The 22,378-nt window shown below is 40.9% G+C and overlaps 1 protein-coding gene across 3 annotated transcripts; it reads left to right on the top strand.

The window, feature by feature from the left end:
• Positions 1–886: 886 nt before the first annotated feature.
• tom1l2a (target of myb1 like 2 membrane trafficking protein a) lies at positions 887–21,556 on the top strand. Of its 3 annotated transcripts, XM_073494812.1 has the most exons (16): positions 887–938; positions 6,673–6,757; positions 8,354–8,432; positions 8,786–8,935; positions 9,447–9,581; positions 9,665–9,808; positions 10,002–10,118; positions 10,833–10,966; positions 11,964–12,006; positions 12,942–13,113; positions 13,393–13,507; positions 14,904–14,979; positions 15,814–15,888; positions 18,154–18,213; positions 18,749–18,785; positions 18,912–21,556. In XM_073494812.1, exons 1-16 carry the CDS (start codon positions 887–889, stop codon positions 19,055–19,057), a joined length of 1,620 nt encoding a protein of 539 aa, XP_073350913.1. In that variant the 3' UTR covers positions 19,058–21,556. The 3 variants fall into 3 exon arrangements, with proteins under 3 accessions (XP_073350913.1, XP_073350911.1, XP_073350912.1); XM_073494810.1 differs by lacking the exon at positions 15,814–15,888; XM_073494811.1 differs by lacking the exons at positions 15,814–15,888; positions 18,154–18,213.
• Positions 21,557–22,378: the final 822 nt, after the last annotated feature.

The following is a 22,378-nucleotide window of genomic DNA, read 5'->3' as shown; positions in this document are numbered from 1 at the left end:
TATCAGGACAGTTGTTTCTTCATTCTCTGTTGATAATTTTAGTGAATTTAGATAAATGTATATACACTAAAATTCTTACATATTGCACCTTTAAAGATGATACCAAACAGAGAAAAGAAAAAAATTATGGTGTAGGATCATAGTGGCTATCATCATCATTATCTTGCTAAAATGAATGAACTAATGAGCTTATCAGACATTAGCCACCGTTAACTACCCAGCAACGACAACCATAAAATGTTGCTATTGTCTTTTACAAATGCAAAGTAATTGAAAAACCAGACAAGCTTTAATACCAAGATGAAGTCAGGTTCTTACCTCTCTCTCTGTTGTTGACACCGTTACATAGCAACTAGCTGACACTGCGCTGCGTTCAGGTACGTCCAAATCATTCTGTTAAAATAAACGTTAAACATCAAAATGTACTTGCTCGACCTATTAATAAATGCAATAACAACACAAAAAAGATTTTGGTAAGCTTTGGTGGCGATAGGATTTTGCGAATGGTAATTTTATTTTTGGTTAAACAATTATTTTTAAAAAAAATACAGTGTAGGATATATCCAGTCAAAAGTTATGTATAATTCTATATTTCAGAAAATTAATGACGTACTTCACTTTTTTATCGTTACTTGTGTATTTAAGTGCTCATGGTGGTAATCTAAATACCATCGAGGCGCCCTATCATGTAAATACATGTTTAAATGTATAAAAATGTTTCTTGAACATAGCTTCAGATGCTAAATATAACCGACATTGATTCCAGCCATACATATCGAAGGTTCTGTCTTCGTTGACCAATAGCATTACTCTGTGGGCGGGACTTATTAGTACCGCCTGTGGGCCTCAGCCTCTGTCATTCCCGAGCGGATTGTTTGTTGTCAAAATGGAGTTCTTACTTGGAAATCCGTACAGCACTCCCGTGGGCCAATGTATAGGTAAGTTAGCCTCGAAATTATTCATTAGACACGTGTAACTTCCTCCACCTTACATAGGCTGAGCGTGGGCAGACATTTGGTGTTTTCCACTTTGAATTACGGCACGTAAGGTTGCGCCTAGAGGAAATCGCCAGCTAGCGAGCATCTTCGCAACAAACGTCATCTACTTGGAATGAGCTTTCAGCTAACGATAGCCAGCTAACCTGCCTAACTTAGTCCGCTGTGATGACAAGTGTGTTAACGTTACGCTGAATGACTGTGCATGTATTTGGACAATTCAATGTAGCCTTCAGGGAAAGAAACTGAGAGGCGGCAGTGACACGGGCAGTGTGGTGACATGGCTCAAAGGGGCTTGCAGAGCTTTAGCCAAGCTGAAGTTAATATTCCCTCAGTTCACGAACAATAGCTGGCCACAGTGTTTGCTCAGCCCCGTTGGTTTGTTAGTTAGAAATCTCAAGGCTGTGTGCTGTGGTGCTTATCCTCCCACAGAGGAGCAGGAAGACGTGGCCTACCTACCACATCCCTTTGGTGTGGTCGCATTCATCTTCGCATCTCGCCTGTCTGCAAAACAGCTCAGAGATAAACAAGTACAAGTGGCACAAGTGATTAGAATAGCTTTACTGTGAGATGTACAGAAAATATTTCTCTTTTGTCTGATCATGTAAAAGTATAGTCAGGCTTCAACTGTGTACTTTTCCTCATAGTAAAAAGTAGTAAGGTTCAGTGATAAGAAAGTAAAGCCTGAATATTATTATACATTATTCTGTTTTTCCTCTCTATAGAGTCCACCTTCTTTGGCTGTAGATAATGTCCAACATTGACTTGACTGTAATGGCCTTTACCTTCTTTATTTGTTTTTCTGCTTTATCAAGGTTTAGTTAAGCCCCTGCCAAACAGATGTGGGCCAGACATTAATTTCTCACAGTAAATAGATGCAGCAGCCACCCCAGAAGCATCTGTTGATTACATATTTTCTTCTGTGAGTAAGAGTAGAGCTGCTCTTTTATAAACAAGGGGTGTGTGTGTGTTTTTCTTTCTCATGTTCTCATCCGATATGTGTTTCACTAGTGCTCCTTAGTGCACTTGATGGAAACGGTTTGGAGGAAGGACATCTGTATGAATTTGTGGCCCTTTGAATTGTCCTCTGGCCTGCTTGGTGAGTCTTGCCTACCACCCACTGGTCAGCTGCTGTGTGCCATCATGTCATCGAAGCCGGCCCTCAGGCGCCAACTCTGAGCATCGTCTCACACATTTTACTCTGCAGAGGTCCTTCTAGGTCATGCATGCAGTGGGCTGGATACAGCACATCTTGGATTTCCCCATTTCACGGAGATGGCTGCATCTCCAGCCTGATCTCTGCGGTTGAGTTGCTGTGCTGTGCAGCGCTGTACAGCCAGCTGTCTGTTTGGCTGCTGCAGTGGTACTGAACACCACAGCAGCAGGGCAAAGGATCAACTTACCTGAAACAATGAGCGATAGCGGGAGAGAAGAGACAGATAACATCTGATGAGGGATGCGTTGTTGTGAAGAACTTTATTGAGCTTTTTCATCACTTAAAGTGACTGTGGAGATGCTGGAGGGGTTAGAGGTGGTGAATGATGTGTGCCATGTGTGCATATGTTTTTGTTTTCACTTTTCATGAGCAGGAGTTTAAGCCAAGGTTTTCTTTCATGTTGTTTTTTTCTCTTCCTTGTGCTGCAGCTTCACTGTTAAGGCACTTGGCCTGCTTCTTTCCACTGCAGTACTTTTCCTAAAAGAAAACATATCAGTGGGAGGTTATCAGTACAGCAAGCTAAAGGAACACAATCTGTCAGTCAGATTTTGACTCCACTGAAACAAAAGAAATTGTAATGCACTAGTGATACCTGAATGGAGAAAAATTTAATTACATTTGATTTATTTAGTTTCTATCCAAAGCGACTTACAATAAGTACATTCAACCATGAACCATGTGTTTTTTCCTCTGTTCTTAATAAACCTTACTAAACATGTTTAGTATAGTCCATAGAGTCTGCAGAGCTTTATAAGTGGGTCGATAGATGAGTTTGCCATGTCATCTTTTTATACACTATTAGAATCTACTATCTACTGACTATGTCCTTAGCAGAATATGAACAAAAATATAAATCAGAGCCCGACCAATACTGGATTTTTGGGGCAATGCCGATACTGATATTAGGGATATTCATTGATATAGCCACTATATAAAAAAAAAGAAAAGTTGTCATCTCAGCACATATTGGCCAACATTTACACTGATATCAGCCAGTGTTGTTTTTTGTCTGCTCTGGGCTACTGTAGAAACATGGTGTTGCAACATGGCTGACCCCATAGAAGAGGACCCACTTCCTCTGTACATATAAAGGACTCATTCTAAGGTTATAAAAAAACATGTTTTTAGTTTGAGTTGACTATAAATGAATAACAACATAATAATGAATATTATATTCCATTTCTGCCATACAAAGTTCTTATGAAAGAAATTTACAACCAGTTTTTGTCTAGCAGCTACTGTCAAACCTCTACTATTGCTGAGGTATGTAGATAAAAGATAAGGACAAGTAAAAAATGTGAAGAGAGAGCAAGAGTCTTAAAAGGACAAAACGTGAAGAGACAGGGCCAGAGAGAGACAGAGATTTGTGGCTTTGTTGGCAGTGCATGGCACTGCCTGCCACCGTTAAAGCCATGTGATCGACTGGCTTCACTGGTGCGGTGTCGATTCCCAGGACTGGGTGGGATTGACACAACACCATGAATGAATGCACTCAGCTTTTAACTTCATTAGCAAGGATCTGATTGTTCAGTGTCGTTCGGGCTCGTTTCACATGGAGAGATCAGATTTTTTTTTGTCTTTTATTTCCTCCTCTGCCACTCGCGCTCTGTCCGGCTTTGACCTGACAATCCACTTGAGGAGATTACGTGGGATATCTCAGTGGGAGTAGCTGGTTAATTCTTCCAAACTTATACTTTATTTACTGTGCTGCCAAACGCTGAGGCACAGCACATTGTTTTAAATCCTGCTCATGTTGAAATCCACTTGTGTGCGTTTTGTAGGTGGGACTCAAAAAAAGCTGTTCTCTCTGTGGATGCCCAGTCTGTGACAAGTTGATTAGAGAGGGGGAGGTAGAGCATGAATAAGTCATGGCTGTCAGGCTCATCCAACACTGAGCTTCCCAACAGGAAGGCAACACGGCCCAGTGTGAGGCTCTTGGCCTGGGCATGACAGCCTGCTCGGGGCCTCTGGGCTTCAGGGAGGGAAGCTCCCCCTGTCCGAGCTCAAGAATCGTCTAATGAGAATCTATTGACTGTCAGTCACAGGAACTCGGTCACAGCTCACCTCAGTAGAAAACCCTTTCCTCTGTTTCCCTGTGAACCTCTCCCCACATGACTGCGATCCTGAAAGATAACAGTGCTCGCAGACATGATGGATGGATTCGGGAGATGGAGGGAGGAGGGAGGAGACAGACCGAGGAAGGCAGTGATGATGACTGCAGTGCCAGTTCATCACTGTAGCTTCTCACAGTCTGGATCGCATTATTTCTTGGCTGTAGCCAAAATGCTATTAAACGGTAGGGTGGAGTGTGAAGGGGAAAGCAGGTCTCTGTGACTGAGTACACAGCCACATCACACCCACAACCAGCCTCACTTTCCTTTGAGATGTTCCCCCTTTCTAGCTGGCTGTTTGCTTCTTTGAGTTGGAGGCATCGGAGCAACAGGTGGTGGATTAAAGCACATGTGGGCTTCCTACAAGACTGGGGGATAACAGTGTTGTCAAAACTTAATGAAATGAAGAATTGTAATGGTCTGAACTCACATGATTGCAAACAGAGCAGGTTTTTTTTAGGATGTCATATCATGTTCAGGCTGTTTTGCTCAGCTCATTATTTTACAACTCTTTTTATTGGGGTTTTCAGCGTTAATTATACAGTTGAAAATAGGAAAATTATTTCCAGTACAAATGTCTAAAATAACATAGATAAATGAAATAGAAATGAATAAATAAAAACAAATAAACATGAAAACAGGGATAAAACGAATCAGTATTTTGTTGTCATGCAATATTTATGACAATTCGCCTCTCACCACCACTGTAATTTTGTTACTCTTGAGAAAACGAATCATAGCAAAAGAAAATATCACAAATACGAGACATTTAAGTCCTGACAATGTCCATACTGTGAGTTATGGAATCCTAGATTAACACAATAGCAGTTTTTCTCCCAAAGATAGAAAAGGTCTGGTTATTTCTGTATTTCTCTCTTGGCTATTCTGCTATTCTCTCTGGTTCAAACAAGGTCAGAACAAGCTGACATCACATACTTTCATGCACTCATCAGTATTCAGCAACTTTTGAATCTGATGACAGGTGGTGGGTTCAAATCTAATCAAACCACACCCCCACAGTCATACATAGGTTTTTTTCCCCCCTTCTATGGCTTTATCTGACTGAAAATGGGATAAAAGAGAGAGGGGGTGACCTGCAGCAAAGGGCCTCAGGTCGGATTGGAGCCCTGGGCCGCTGCAGTGAGGACACAGCCTCTGTGAATGGGGTGCACGCTCTACCAACTGAGCTACTGGGGTGCCCCCCCAAACTGACGTTTGTGAGTGTTAAACTCTAAATAAATAATTGGGATCCACCGATTATTCAGCACTTTTCTGATTATCTGTATTATTTTTTATTATTGTAATATTTTATTGTGTGGGTGCTGATAAAATAAATTAATAATCTGAATCTGCAAAGTAACTTGTAACTAAACTTATCAGATAAATGTAGTGGGGTAAAAAGTGCAATATTTTCTCCAGAAATGTAGTAGACTCGTGTACAAGTACCTCAAAAATTGTACCAAAGTAGAGGACTTGTAAATGTTCCACTCCACATTCACATTACATCACTGGTTATTCTACATTTTGATGCTAAAATTGTCAGTTTTACTGCAAATTCACATCTTTTCAAGTATTGGTCATCAATCTTCTTGATTTCTAATAATTTGTATCAGCCCAGAGATGTTTCTGGTAAACTTTAGTTGTTGCTTATTCAGTTAGGAGGAATATATGATGTTATAGAGAAATCCATTTGAAGTCAAGTTTACAGGGGCTTGAACAAGATTTTTCACTTATGACGTATGATTTAATTTTCCATTTATATCATCAAGATGTTTGACTGAATTAAAAGGGACATTAGAGAGACACAGAGCACTGAAGTCTGTTGCCACATGCTGACTTGCTTACACAACAGTTTTACTTTCAATGTTATGTAAACCATGGGTTGTTTTAATGAGTGTGCATTGACTAAAGCACAGGCGACAAACAAGCCTGACTAGAACGCAGCATCATGATTACTGGCAAGACAGCTGGCGGGGTGTGAACAGAGGATTGGGTGTCAAAATTAAAATGTACTTCTGTGCCAGCTACCCTCAGGTTTGGGTTGTCGAGTAACCAAGACTAATAAATCACTGATACTCGGAAAACAAAAACATCTGGATGTCTCCCTGGTATAATCTGCACTTTAACTGACATTTTGATGGGTTGAAAACAATTTTATGTGTTAAAAGCCACCAGCTTCTTGTCTCACAGCACATATTTCTGTAAATTAGATAAAAACTCGTGTTCTCCTGATATGTTATTCTTCTACTACAGTGGAGAGATTATAATGAAGTGAAGTCAGGGCAAAATTATTTGGAAATAACATTATATAAATAAAACATTCTGTTGAACTTTTTGTGTTTTCCTCCAGAGAGGGCCACAGATGGAGGGCTGCAGAATGAGGACTGGACCCTCAACATGGAGATCTGCGATATCATAAACGAGACGGAGGAGGGGTGAGCTGCTGAACCTGCTAGGAGTTAATCATTGTTGGGTGAAAATCTGTTTTATCAACATTGTATAGATTTAGGTAGGACATTTGGCCTAAAAAGACTCTGGTCCCTGATTTTGTCAGTCCCACATTGTTTTGTCACACACTGGCTGACTGAGTGACTCCAGCAAATAATACACTGACTACTGTGCTTCAGCAAGACCACAGAAAGCCTTTTGTTTTCTTTAGGTGTCAGTGACTGAATGAATGAATGTATTAATGAATGAAATTCTTATGACCGCCTCCTATATTTAAAGATTCCCAGCACACTGTGTTTTATAATACATATAAACATATATGAATACATGTATAAATATAAATTTAATATGACAATTATTTTCATGACTTTTATATCGTCTGTAAAATGCCAAAGATTTGTGATGAATACTCGTCACAAAAGGGACGTCTTCAAATTGCTTCTCTGGTTTAACTAACAGTCCAAAGGCTTGAAAATCTGCTTGATCTCCTTGAGGCATTTTTATTCGATTATTATTCGAATCATTACAGGAATATTAGGGTCCATGTAACTGCAGCTAATGTTCAAAATAATTGAAACGAAAAGCTTTCTCCAGCATTTGTAAATGTTACTGCATTGCGGCATATGATCTACATTTTTAATGTACAAAAAAACATGCACAACTTTCTTCCTCAACACCATTGACTTCAAGTTAGTTCACCCACAGTAAGGCGTATGACTCAGAAAGTTTTGTAGCCTGAATAAATGTAATCGTCAAGAGATCCCAGCCAGGAAGAATACTGGAATCTGTCTTTTTCCATTTTTCCCTCAGCACTTTCCCCTGCTTTTTCACATTCTTCATGCCTACACACACTCATTGTCTTGGCATGCGACATGGGGCCCTCTCTGTCACACCCAAAGCACACATACACACACACACACACACACACATACACACACAGGGGGAGTTCAGCTTCACAGAACACAGAACTTCTTGTCTTTGGCAAGTTAGACAATGCCTGGTTAGCTCCAGACTTAGACTTGAGGTTCAGAAAATGCAGCTTTTGTCAACATATGACGTCTTGAACCCATGTGTGCTTTTAAATGTTTGATAACTGAATCAACACATAGCAAAGTAGATGCACCATCTGAAACCAAAAACTGTAACACTAATCTGAGACACACATGTACAGAGTACTGTCAGAGGAAGCTATATATCAGACTTTATGCTCTATCACCATCCATTTATATCTATTTCAGCTCCCTCACTCAATAAATGTACTGTATGTCTTGAAGGAGTTCATAAAAAGTTATTACGCCTCATCTGCGGCAAAGACTGAGGTGGAAAGCCGGCCTGAGCTCTTCATGCATGGGCAGCTTTGATCTCGCCCTCGGAGAAACAGATCGTCACGCAGAAAGAAAAGAGAGAAGCAGATGGTGTGACGGTCCGTCTCTGTCTTAGTCAGACTGCTACACTGACAGACTGACTGGCATCTGTTATTGTGACAGAAAAAAATCATTTATTCCGACAAAGTCAAAGATGTTGTGCGTGCTCTCTGCTGGGGTGCTTTATCCAGCTGTGTCTTCTCTGCCGTCTCCCCGCAGGCCAAAAGACGCCATGCGGGCACTGAAGAAGAGACTCAGTGGCAACAAGAACTACAGAGAAGTGATGCTGGCGCTAACGGTGAGAGCTTCTTCTTTCTTTTCTGTTATTGTAAGGGTTTTTTAGATGATTTTATTCTCAGACAGCCAGGTCCAAGTTGTGGGTTCATGATTCAACGCTGCATAAAAACCTGACCTCTCTTTTGGTCTTTCTTGGTCACATTATTCCACTGTGTCTCTTCTCCCGCATACTGTCACGGCTGTTTTCAGCCCTGCCTTTTGAGCTGTGTTCATACTCGCCCACGTCTTTGACAGCTCCGGTAGTTAAACCAGAGAGTAAAATCCTTCCTTCTCTCAGCTGCCTCTGCTCTCCAGATGTTTTACTTTCCAGGCTTCTACCTCTGTTTTATATTCTCTCTCCTTGTCTTTCTGCAGGTAGTAGAAACATGTGTAAAGAACTGCGGTCACAGGTTTCATGTCCAGGTGGCCAACAGAGATTTCATTGATGGTGTGTTGGTCAAAATCATCTCCCCCAAAAACAACCCGCCAACCATCGTACAAGACAAAGTGCTGTCGCTCATACAGGTATTGGGGCTTCCATCTTTCTTAGTGATCTCTCTGTTTCTGTTTCTGTTGACTATTACCATTTTTCCATCAAAATTTGCAGGTATTAGTGCCGTTTTTTTAAAGTTAGGTAAGCCTGTTAAAAATAGACAGTCAGCGTTGTAAATAGCATCGAGCAGGTCAGTGGTGGTCTCTGGGAGGCCGGGTAGGTACTGTATGTTCCACTTTCCAGGTGTTGCACCACAGACTGCAGCCTCTGGTGCTATCCAGTTACTTGAGGTCACCTACCTCGGCCAACAGGTGGTGTTATCCTTCTCCCTTTCCGCTGTCCTCTAATTATTTATAGGGATTTGTTAAAGGAGACCCCACAGAGACTCCTCTTTTAGACCCTGTCTTTCTTGTCTTTTGCTCGTCTATTTACACCATCAGAGAGTTTTTTATGTTTATTTTACATCACAATCTGTGTGTGTGTGTGTGTGTGTGTGTGTGTGTGTGTGTGTGGGTGCGTGCGTGCGTGCGTGTGTTGTGGCAGGCCTGGGCTGATGCCTTCAGGAGTAGCCCTGATCTGACTGGTGTGGTCCACATTTATGAGGAGCTGAAGAGGAAAGGCATCGAGTTCCCAATGGCAGATCTGGATGCCTTGTCTCCCATCCACACACCTCAGAGGGTGAGAAGAAAGAGATACACAGACAGTACAAACATGTATGTATATATACATAGCAGTATCAAGAGGGGTAATTTGTCTTCCAGGGTACACCAGAGGTGGACCCAGCCATGATCAAGTACCTAGCACCTGCCTCTCCTGCTGCTGGGACTCCTAAACCTTCCCCGAGCCCTCCCTCTGTCACACAGGACCCCCAGATGCCCAGCCCCATCACAGCCACCGCTGAACAGGTGAGAGATTCGACTCAGGACATTTAACTTTTTACTGCACTTTCGTTTCGTAAAGTGAAGCCCATTTCACCGGAGTAATTTTTCCAGAGTTTAGCACCTAAACTAATTAAAATATCTTAGTTGGATGACTCATCTGGTGTGTGTTGTGTGTGTTGGGTGTTTTTAAATGACCTTTGACCTTCTGTGCGTTCAGATCGCCCGGCTGCGCAGTGAGCTGGATGTAGTGAGAGGAAACACCAAAGTGATGTCAGAGATGCTAACAGAGATGGTGCCTGGCCAGGAAGACCCCTCTGACCTAGAACTGCTTCAGGTCAGACACATTTTTTTATTTTGTTCCCTTCTCTAAAACAAAATGCTGTGAATATAGGCTCATGCAAATATTTCACTGTATGAATTACCCACACTTTAATAGAAATGCTTTCCATCACGGCACGTCAGCTGCAAAGTGTTGTGTTTATGTGCAGCCACTAGGGGGAGTAGTGTCTTTAGCTTTCAGAGCAAATGCTCAACTCGCCCACAAGTATCCAGTTGGCTGTGGTAAAATTCCTGGAATTGGCAATTAACCAGCGGTATAGAAACTCATGTAGAGTTTAATCTCCTCATGCCAAATCCACTCAGGTATTTGTGTCAGCTGCAAGGATCTGGCTCTGAGCTGAGGGGCCCGTGCCAGTTGTAACGGTTATGTGGTGCCTTTCCTGACTTTTTTTTTTCCAGCTGCTATAGAAAAAAGCATTCACAGAATCTTTACACAGCTGAGCAAATATTTCTGAATTTCTCAGCCATGAATGCCTTATAAAATATATACTTGCAGTTTATGTATTGCACAGTTAATTTAGCCAGATTTAGACAGTTCTCTCCTTTCATACTGTCATTGTTCAGCTGTATAATACTGTAGAATTAGCAGACATACATTTGACTGTTTGCGTGTGTCCCTTCCCTCCATACATCTCCCTTTGTTTCAGTCTCTATCTATTGAAATTCGATTCCTCTATCGTTCAATCTGTTTATGTGCCAATCCCTCCAGGAGCTGAACAGAACATGCAGGGCTATGCAGCAGAGAGTGGTCGAGCTCATTTCACGCGTCTCGAACGAGGAAGTGACCGAGGAACTGCTACACGTCAACGACGACCTCAACAACATTTTCCTCAGATATGAGAGGTACGATCAATCAGACTTTATTTGTGTGGCACAACAAAGGTTGTTTTTGTCACGGTGCAGTGATTGTCTGAAAATTACCCATCAAGTTAAGTATTTTATTGCCACAACAAAACTTTGGTTGGTAAACTTGTCAGCACTGTTTTTGCCCGTCCAATAGCTGAACTTGATATTTTTGATCCAATATGTTGTTGTTTTATTGCTCAGGGTTTTTTCTATTGGTGATTAAAATCATACAAAATTCAATAAATCACAGAAACAGTTGGATAAGCACAGTATCCCTCCTCATGTTTCTGCTCCAACAGAACCCCATTACAGTTTTGTAAACAGAATTTACTTCATAAACAGTTATATGTACATTTAAACAAATGTATGGTCCTTTCTGCTTGTAAACGTGTAAAGAGCAGGATCCTCCTGTTCTGGTACAGCGGCAATGGCAGAACAGGGAAAGCTACCAATTTCAGCGCACCTGTTGATGGCTTATACTACCAAACAGTCCAAGTGATGAAAAAGAAGGAGAGGCAAAGAGAGCTGCCTCGAAAAAAGAAAGGAGTTGTGCAAGCTTGGGAGTGGAGTGATCTGACAGGAAGTTAGCTAAACAATGACAATGCTTACAGCAGCTTTAAGTGTTAGATAAAACAAAAAGGGTGGCCAGTGCTTGATCCAATATGTTAAATGGTTGAATAATGTTGTTGGTTTGACAAACTGTGTCTCAATCCATGACTTTAAAGGTGAGGCTCCAGATGCGATTACTATACTCAAGCTGATCAATATTTCATTGGATTCAGCAAGGATTGAACACAGTTTGAGTTCAAAAGCAACAAAGTCGCAGAGCTTGTATGAAGAACTGTAGATAGCTTATGTGCTTTTGAACATTCAGTGGTTTCACGGTTGTAAAAATGTCTCTTTTATGAGGTTTCTGAAGATGAAAGGTGTGTAAGCATTTGAACCGCACAAAGCTTTTGGTGAAACATTCAAAGGTTCTTTGTGCTGCGCGCAGGTACGAGAGGTACAGGTCGGGCAGAGCCGCGCAGAACAATGGGGTGAGTGCCGTCAACATCAAACACACCAAATTCTCTCTAAGGATCACTTAGTTTCTTTTTGCTTTTATGCATGTTTTTAAAAAGAATTCCTGTCTTTCCTTTTTACATTTAAAAAAAAATCCACACTGCATCGCCTGTGGCAATCTGTCTAAGGATGATATGAGAGATGTTTCTAATATAAATCCATCAACTCAGCCATTTGTTGTTTTATCTTGGCATCTAAATTATTAATTATTATTTACCCTGTATTATACAAGCATAAACAATCCACTGCAGCAATAATTTGTAATGCAAGCGGATCGCATTTAGCTTTATTAAAACTGGAAGAGCAGAGCAGAACTAGTTCCAATCTGCTGTTTAGAGAGCACATTTGCCAGTATCAGTGATTGGCCAGAGGATCAGGGCATCTCTCACTACATCCCACATTGCTGTTTGTTTTTGCATGCTGTTGATCTTTCTGTGTGTTCTGTCTGTTTGTGTTGTGGCTAGCTGATGGAGGCAAGTATGATGCTAGCACCACATTCAGTCCTGGGATGAACAGAGCGAAGAACTGTTAACACGTCCGCTATATGGAGCTGATGCTTTCAGACCCATATGACGTGTCAGCAGCGTCCGTAGCACTGTGTGAAACTAGATACTATGTGTCTTTTACTCGCCTCCTTCTTACCCTCTGTCTCACACATCTGAAGTCTGTTTATTCAGCCCTCAGTAGTGTCCCTGTGCATAGCCTCCAGTCCACAACTACTCGCCTACAATGTTGTCTCAAATGTGTAACTAGTCAATCCTGTAGATTTAGAAGTATTTTCTCTGTATACAGGGCAAACACTTTGTAATCCCTAATTTCCCCCTACACGCTTAAAAGATTCCTGTCTCTCTATTTGCTTAAACCTCAAAAGGACGTTGTTTCATACTTACTCACATCCATTTTCCTTCAGACGTTGAGCGAGGCCACGGAGGACAACCTGATAGACTTGGGCCCGGGTTCCCCTGCCGTGGTCACACCCAGGATCACCTCCAGCCCCCAAGCCCACTCCCCCGCCGGGGCCACTGCCTCCCCAGCCCATAACCCTGCCCCAGCCTCGCTGTCCTCTGCACTAGCTGGTCTCGGTAAGAACAAAATATTGTCATGTTTTCCAGCTTGGAGAAAAAGAGAAAGACTTCTTCTATCATACACATACACTCGCTCTCACTAGAGCTGTAACATCCTTCCTCCCCACTATAATAAGACCAGCAGCATAACTCAGCTCTTGCTCCCCAGCTGGTGTATAGAAAGTCTCTGCTATCTAGTATTCTGGTACACCTTAGACATATTACTTTTCTTGTTGATCTTGACATAGAGGCTAAATAAATAATCTTTGTTGGACTTTCCTTTCCGTGTCTCTCCAGATGTGGCTTCAGACAGCGTGAGCGGCACCCTGTCCTCTCTATCAGGCCGCAACCAGGATGACTTTGACATGTTTGCCCAGACCAGGAGCAGCTCTCTGGCTGACCAGCGCAAAAAGTAGGTCCAGATTTCTAAATTTTTTGCTTCTGGGGGTCCTCTGATTTTCTTATTCAGGGTGTCATTTATATTTAATCAAATAGCTATTCATAACCACCTTTAATATTTAAATAAAATCCCACCCACCCACAGGCGCTTTTATATAGTTTTGTTCTGTGTTGTTCACTGCATATAAAAGTTTTTTTTATGATAAAGTTTCATACTTTACTTCTAATGTGTCTACTGTCCCTTAACCTTCCTCCTGGGTTTTCCTAAAATGGCTTTTGAATACCTCCCGGGAACAGATGTTAATCTGATTTCCTCCACCTAGAACTTGTTGCCTTCAGCTGTATGTTGGTGGGGAGAATGAAAATGATAAAGTAAGGGCAGGAGAGACAAGTTTTCTAGCTGAGAAAAATGTGTAAAAGGAGCTTTTCTTTTCCTTGACTGCACCACGTTATTGTCTATTGAGGCTACTTTTGCGAGAGAAATTGGCACTTTTCTCTCCCTTCTCCAGGACAATAGATTTGTCTCCTGTTCTTGATGAATGTTGCAAGCTGCAAAAGGGTGGATGTGTTGGTGTGCCCAGTGTAGACATGGGACAATACAAAAATTTCATGTTGCGATGTCCAATATAATTGTGATTCACAATATTATCCTGATAATCATCAAAATATTCTTAAAACTTCAAAATAAAAACTAAATTTGCACGAAAACATACTGGAATTACTTTAACCTTACATTTTGTGAACAAACAAATATTTGTATTGCATCACAGATAGGACACACATCATTATTCATGATATCATCATCATAAATCACATACAAATAAAGGATAAATAAAGTTGGTTACCTCATCTCCCTCTCATTCTTTAGTTTGGAAGCTGTAGTATTTACACACATCCTATTTAACTTGTTTTTGTTGAGAAGACAATGTGCAGGCCCTCTGCCATGGTGACAGGCTAAGGCAATTCAAAATAAATCAGGAAATCAATGCAGGACTGTATGTCAGCGAGCTAGACAGCTTCTTCACTTCATTCATGTGAGGATATTCACCATTATCTTGATTTGCGATTACCATGAAAATTAATTATTTTGAGGTTGTTTTTTTTAACACGATCTGCGATAAAGAAGAACCTTTTTCCCCTCCTAGTCTGGTGCCTCAGGGAGTCCACAATACTCGACATCCCTGGTTCAAATCAAGACTTTTGTTGCCTCCTCAGCTATCTGTCTTTTTCCTCTGTGCCATCTAAGGCCAAAATAATTGAAATATGTTTACTTTAATGTTGACGTTTCCCATGTATTCGTGGAAATAAAAACCAGTACAATCAAAATGGGTGACAAATGCCCGTGTTTTACTGTTTTCTACAGCTTCACTACTGTTTCTTAACAATATTCTTTATGTTTTCACACACAGTGTTAAGTATGAGGACCCTCAGGCCCTGGGCGGCCTGGCCTCAGCTCTGGATGTGAGACAACAGAACACAGGAGGGGTGAGTACACTGATGCATGTAGTTTAATGCAGCTTTCACCCATGTATGGAGTGTACGGGTGCTGCGTTATTTACATGGCTGACCTCCCGTACCAGTCTGTCCTCAGCCCTCGATCACTCCCTGCATGTGATGGTCTGTAATACTGTGTGTTCTGCAGTGACATTTGTCCTGTGTGAATGATACTCGAACTTTGATCAAACAGAAAGGCATAGGTTTGCGTATTGACTGTTGCTAAAATAAATACCTTTCGGTGCGGTAACTTTGCAAGTGTTAAGCGTGCCTATAAATAAGTACAAGTAATGAGTCAAAATGTGTCATTTTCTTGCATTTGTTCTGGGTAAATATTAATTCTGGCTGCTCTGACTTTCTGCCGCAGAACAATCAGTTTGCACAGAAAGTCAAACACATGCTAGTTTAAAGATTTTTGCAGTCTTTCTCCCAGTCGGAGCACTCAGTGCAATATATTTGCATGGTTATCACTATGCACACAGATGATTCTGAAACCTGAACACACATGCAGACACACACAAGCACACTCCAAGTGAGTGCACATACCATTCTTCTTTTTAGTTACCTCAGGTGCCCTATGCCTCGTACAGTTCTTTTACTTGAGGGAGTCTTTTCCCTCTTTTATTTTCCTCATTTTCATCTTTAAGGAATGAACCCTCTCACCATTTTCTTCCGTTCTCCCCTCTTCTCTCCCCCTGTAAATGGCAGTCGTCTCTTGCATATTTGACTTCTCCTCTGTCTCTCTCTCTGCACTGTGTGCTATGCTGTGGTGGGGCCTGCTACCTTTCTTCTCTTGTGTAAGGTGTTGTTCTGTTGTTGATTCAGCTGAGGGTAAAAGGGGATGATAACCCAGCAGATCAGGAGCTGCCCATAGACAGCTGGCTTATTACCCAAGGAATGGTGAGGACTCCATCCTCAGTGTGTCCTCCTACCCCTCCCTCATGTCTGCCATCACCCGCTGCTCTCAAACTCCTGCGGCATCATCCATAATCCTCATTTTTTGGCCTCATCTCATCTCACCGCTCTGTCCAGAAATGATCAAACAAGCCTAGTACCAATACAGTCCCCCCCCCGAAGACCATCCACCTTCATGTCATGTGCAGATGTTGTACTCCAGTGTTGGGCAATATGACAATTTGTCAACCAGGACTCGTTTTGCTGTACTGTTTCTGCTGAGGTATGGGGTCATACGAGTGCCATAAAAAGAATAAGTCCATAAAAGACATAAATAAATAAGGAAATATAAAGAGAAACAAATAAAATAATAAATAAATGTGGAAATGTAAAGACAATAAACAAAAAAATAATAATAATAATGATCATTTTCATTTATTTAACAGTTATTTGTTAATTTATTTCAGTATATATTTATATATTTTTCAAAATATACATTTATTTTGAAAAACACAGTTTCATTTGAGTTATGTCTTTAATAGCTTACATCAATAAACAGGACTGTTTTATTGTTGTAATAACTTAACATGATTTTTCCATGATCAAATATCTTCATTTGTTATTTAAAGCAACATTATGTAGAAATTGGCATTTTGTGTGATTTGGCGCCCCCAACACTTTCTGAGTCTGTAACAATTTGTCAGATGCAATGTAGGTGCAAAACTCATTACATCATAAGGATGTTGTGTGTTGAAAACTTGTAACTTGACGTTCCATCGAAATGACTTTGAAGCTGTTATTTTGAGGTTTTAGTTTCTAGAAAGCAATGTGTTGCTGCAGTGATATAAAATAACTTAGAGATAGATAGAGATATAAAAGTTTACCCATATTGCCCACCTCTATTGTACTCTATCCACATGGCCAAGCTTCTCGCTTTAACACCACACCTTTATGGATACTTCCATCAGCTCAATTCATCTCTTAACAGTCACACACTAAAGCAGCAGGTACTTCTGCTACACAGCAACGTCAACAATGGTGAACATTGTTAAAGTACTGATAAGTTTGCTGTGTAGTTGACAGTATTTGTCAGCTGTCCTATAACTGTCTTTGGATCTTAGATATGTCACTAGATGTAACAACCTCACGTCTCACACTAACCAGAAATAATAGATCAACTAACAGATGAACCCGTAGTTGTAACATCTGTAACAGTGTGACAATGAAGTTGATGATATTACTGTGAATATGTGAATATGAAGGATTACACTTACATCAGCTGTGAGTCATGATAGGAAGAGACTTCTTTTCTACCACTTGACCCCCTCTTCACACAGCTGCATGTTTTTTTCCTGTGAATGACTTCCACTGCCTTGACCTTTTTTATTTTTGAAATGCTCCTTCACTCACGAGGAAACCCCACCTGTTTTTTTCGTAGCCTACAACAGGGCCATTGGAAAAGGTTTTTGTTTTCAACTTTGATATCAGGTCAGCAAGACCTAATGTGGACTTTGACTTCATTGCAAAGGCAGTGAACAGATGTGGAAGACAAGTATTTTGTGTGAACTCGATGCCTTTTCTGCTTTTGTAAACAAAAACACGCTTTTTTCCAGTTTCCCCCAATTGTTACTCCTCATGAATGGACTCACAGCTTCTTCAGCCACAGAAGAAAGTTTCCTTTTTGAGCGACACATTGCAGTCCATAATTCACCGAACGCACACCGTCCACCCTGACATGGCTTCCATCATCACAGTTGCTGCACGCCATGGAGCATTTTTTGTGTGCAGTGTGTGTGTGTGCCGTGGGATTGCCCTGCCTCTCGACGGTCCCCGTGCTTTCAGCTTCTCCCATCCAATCAATCTCTTAATCACGTTCAAGTGATTTGCTAATTAACTAATGATGTGGAATAATTAACGCTGCTGTGTGACATTAGTCGGCAGCTGTTAAGCCATGTCAGCACCACAGAACTAATGAGAACAAAACACAACCTGGGAACTCCTGTTCTAGTACGAGACAGCTGAGTCGCACGTGACAAAACAATAAGAGCACAGACTTGAGAGAGGTTGAGTGTGTCTTTTGAGCAAATTTTCGTTCCATTTTGATTTGTTTTATTTTGATTATCTTCCTCTCTGAGCCTTTGGTGATTCCTATTCTTGTTATTTTTGTGTATGTGTGTTCCAATTTTTGTTTTTTTTTTGTCCGGGTTGGGTGTCTTTTCGTTGTGTGGCTTTGGTGCTACCCCTTGGTTTGTCCATGGCTTTGCTCCATAGATCCCCGTATCGCAGTCCTCTGTCATGGATGACATAGAGGAGTGGCTCTGTGCTGACGTGGTGAGACTTCTTTACCTTGATTTAAATCTTTTTCTCTTCTTTCTCTCTCTCTCTCTTCTACCCTCGGTTTTGTTTTTCTTTGATAGCACATTTTCCCCATCCATCTCATATATAACTGCACATTTGACTTTAGTCTCCTTTCACGTCACGTCCTTTTATCCACTTTAATATTTTTCCACCAATGACTGACTTATAAGAGTTTCTCGTGAGGCTTAACTTACAAATGCTAACACAGTGCTAATGATGAAGAGTTGGATGATATGAGCTTCCTTAACATATGCATGCAGAGGTTGTGGAGTTGTGCTCAAGAAGGTTCCTCTTTTGTCTTCACCTGCGAAGAGTGTGGAAGGATGCATGACTTATGAGCGAGTTTATATGGGTTTTTCTCTGTTTGGGGTGAACTTTACAGGCATTATGATGCTTTTTAACCTGTTCACTAAGGTTTATTTTTGTCTTTTGAAACAAAGACAACTCCATTAATGATCATTTCTGCAAAATGTGTATATTATCTGATGACTTTTTTCCTCTTTTATAGAAAGGAGATGCCGCAGAGGAAGGGGTGACCAGTGAAGGTATAGACGGATCACAATTAATTTCTGTTCCACTGTGAAGTTTTGTTCATTTGTACTGATTCAAACTGTAACATCGGTAAACCCTCAGCTCTCCATGTCTGTGACAAATCAATTTGTTTCCTTCAGAGTTTGATAAGTTCCTGGAGGAGCGAGCGAAGGCAGCAGACACTCTGCCATCTCCCCCTGGAGCTATCCCTGCTCACCCCGCCCGTGCTCCCAGTGGCTCCCAAAAGAAAGCTGAACGGACGGAGGATGCCCTCTTTGCCTTGTAGACTGTTCTCAGAGGACCTCGCTCTCTTCTCCAGGGCATCTAAAGGTCCTCGCCCTACATGATTCCTCTCAAATAGTCCTTCCAGTCCCATTTCATCGCTGACTGGCAGTGGTGTAGCAAGCGATCTCCACGTTGTCGTCATTCTCTCGTCACCGTGTTGCTCTAACATGCAGAGGTCCAACATGTTTACTGCGCACACCTGTGTTGCGTTTTACTATATATGGATGTATTAATCTGTTAGTGTTGGATGTATTACTCGCAGCCCCGCATCACCAAAGGAAGACAACTTAACTTGTCTGACGTGGTTTCAAAATGTGGTATATTACTGCGAGATTATGGAAAAACTTCACTGCATTGAGTCAGAATGGAAGCATAAAATTAGGATTATATCGTGTTGTTTAACTACATTCAGCTAATTGCTAATTTATGCACTTATTGTTTTGTTCTGTACTATGTACTAGCGCTGTGGTTATGGTCGCTCTGTGCAATTTTTTCGTTTTCACAAATACTCCACTTAGAGCTCCAGTCGTGCTTCTAATACCAAGATATGTGTGGAATGGCAACAGGTTTTATTACCCAATTTGCCTGCAGCAGTGTTAAGACTTGTGTTAGCAGGCTAACTTTGCTAACTAAGAATATAATAGCTAAATCATAGCTAATCTTGATGAGTGTATGCCAGCATTCCTTTAACCAAAGGGAGTAAAAAACAAAAAAAATCTAAAAAGCACTAGTTAGAATTCTCTGTGATGTATTTCAAATGGCAAAGGGGAAGGAACCTGTCCAGGGAGTATTTCACATCCGTCTATTCAAGCTACAACAAATTAGCTAAGGAAAAGTTTTAGCCATTCCAAAGAATATTGAGGCTTTAATGACCAACTATCACTGAATCTTACCTGTCTAAGAATAATCACGTTCATGTGTTACGAACGTTAAGGGATCATGAACGTTTTCCTTCCCCGGCTATATTAATGTCTGTGGACTTTGAAGCAAAAACAAATCTGTATTTTTCTTTTATGTTCATAAGATGGATACTATTTTTCTAGGGGATGGGAAATGACAGCATTTTGCACATAAGTTCTCTAACTGTGTGATTGCAGTGCGCGTTCACATAGCAGCGGATTGGTGGACTGTTAAAATTAGGATTGTAAAAACCTTAAAGAATTACATAAAGATGCAAGACAAACCATGGCATTCAAAATATCAGCATGACTTAGCGCTGGCACCATAATTAACTAAAAGACAAAATGTATAGCTTACAGTAATGCACTGTTGTAAAGGATGTATTCATATAGAAGGTAGATCTTCACTTACTCTCTACTATGTAATCTATATACCTCAAAATACAGAGATTTTAGTTTCTGTATTTGGATAAAAATGTATTGGCTCATAGTAATATCAAGACGACAGAGAGGTTTATGTATTATTTGATCCCCTGATTGTATTTTTATAGTTCATGTAAAAAAGAAAAAAAACATCTTTGTACCCATCATCATAGATCTTTTTGTGGTTAAGACCGAAGCATGCAGCAAACAAACACAACTGTACTTTCTTTGATCTGTGCAGTCAAAGACGTACTTTCATACTTGGTGTATTTTCATTCTGCTATGATTCATCTGCTCTCGATGGAGCCGCTGCCAAGCATTTCTGTGATTGACTGATTTCTGCAAAGCAGCTCCGATTTGTCTTTGGTGTTGTTGCACTTTGAGGCAAAAAGCAATCCTGTCTTCATTCCAGCTCTTTTGCTGAGGCTCTGGTTTGTTTTAACGTTGCTCTGCACTTGAAAGAGTTTTTTTCCCCTTTCAGTCCATTTAAGACCAAAAGCCTTGTCAGTCGAGCTAATCAAGCCTAATCTCGCATCAAATTTACTTGTTGAATTATCCGTTACAGTATAGGCCTACCGCTAGAGGGGAATATATAATTATTCTTAATGTAAATGCAATGCTGATGCTAAAAAATTGTGTCTACATAATCATTATGACTTAATATTTAAATATAATTTAGTTGAGGATAATTAATGATTAATGAGCTTTAACTTGTTTTTTTTTAATGCTGTATGGTTATATAGTATGGTTGCCACGTAACTGAGATAATAGCGTTCAATTTACAATCATGTTCACTTTGAAAACTTTTACCTTGCAGGCTGCACAAAGAGGAAAACTAAAAATGTAACAGAGATCCTTTAAAAGGGAACTTGAGTATTTTTTCTGTTTGTGTGTGTTACATATCTCTGGGTCCGTAACAGAGTGCATTGTGTTAATGCTTTTATGAGGCTTACGTCCTTAATGCAACATGTATTCCTCGGAAATTCTGGCTATTTCAAAACGGTTACTGAATGTCTTTTAATACTGATGAAGCAGAACATTTCGCTGATGTTTTGTGGACATGGAAGAGGGGCTTGTTGTCTGTCAGTGGGTGTCCCATTACTAATGGTCAGATTTTTTGTTTGACCTAATGCACGTTTGTAACTGCCCAATAAAACACTAGCAATGTGTGACCTCTACCTCACAACTGTTTGTGGTTATTTTACTATTAAGGGTTGTGTGTGACAGTCTACTTCTTCCTCCTTATGCGCATGCTGATGCAACCCACCCTCAATCTTGCACTTTACTGGCCATTCATCGTCACATGAGCCCTCTCACCCCCTCCCGCATGTTGGTTCACGGACACCTCATCCGTTCTGCTCCACACGTAAAATGTAAACAAATCTTGGTCTCACGCAGACTCTGAAAAAGTTAACTTCCTTCAGTCGCCTGTGGAGCATTGCTGGCAGGATTCCAAAACTCGACAAACACACCCCATCCTCACCAACAATAACAGGCTTGCTGACAGGCTTTTAAAAGTACACTGCTCCATGAGTACTAACAACAACTTCGCAGTGCCACTCTAGGTCACTGACCTATTTCCCCACAGTGCTTTTGTGGGGCTCCCCTTTTGTGTTGCTGTCACACTGTGCTCACATTATAGTTGATGCTGATCTAAAAATACAGTTTGCCTCGGCCTTTGTTTACATCATTAATTTCAGTGTTCACTGAAGAAGCCTAATTATAGTGAGTATAACTGTAGTGAGGGGAAATGTTAAGTATTTTCAGAGATCTTCCTATTATTAATTTTTTTTTCCTAATTATTTTTGGCTTCTTCCATCCCTGCAGGTTATCTCCCTGCTGCCTCCACTATTCTGAGATAGATACACATGATGTAATCACTAGACCAAGAGGTGTGACGTCAGATCACCCCACTCGGTTCCTGAGCTTCCCATTGGACGATTTCACTGGTTCTACAGGAGGAGCCGCTGCTGCGAGTCAAACAAACTTGGCTATCGGCA

Source organism: Pagrus major, chromosome 23 (assembly GCF_040436345.1).
Source record: "Pagrus major chromosome 23, Pma_NU_1.0".
Lineage (NCBI taxonomy): Eukaryota > Metazoa > Chordata > Actinopteri > Spariformes > Sparidae > Pagrus > Pagrus major.
The sequence above is the reverse complement of the archived record's forward strand: the minus strand, read 5'-3'. Positions and strand labels throughout refer to the sequence as shown.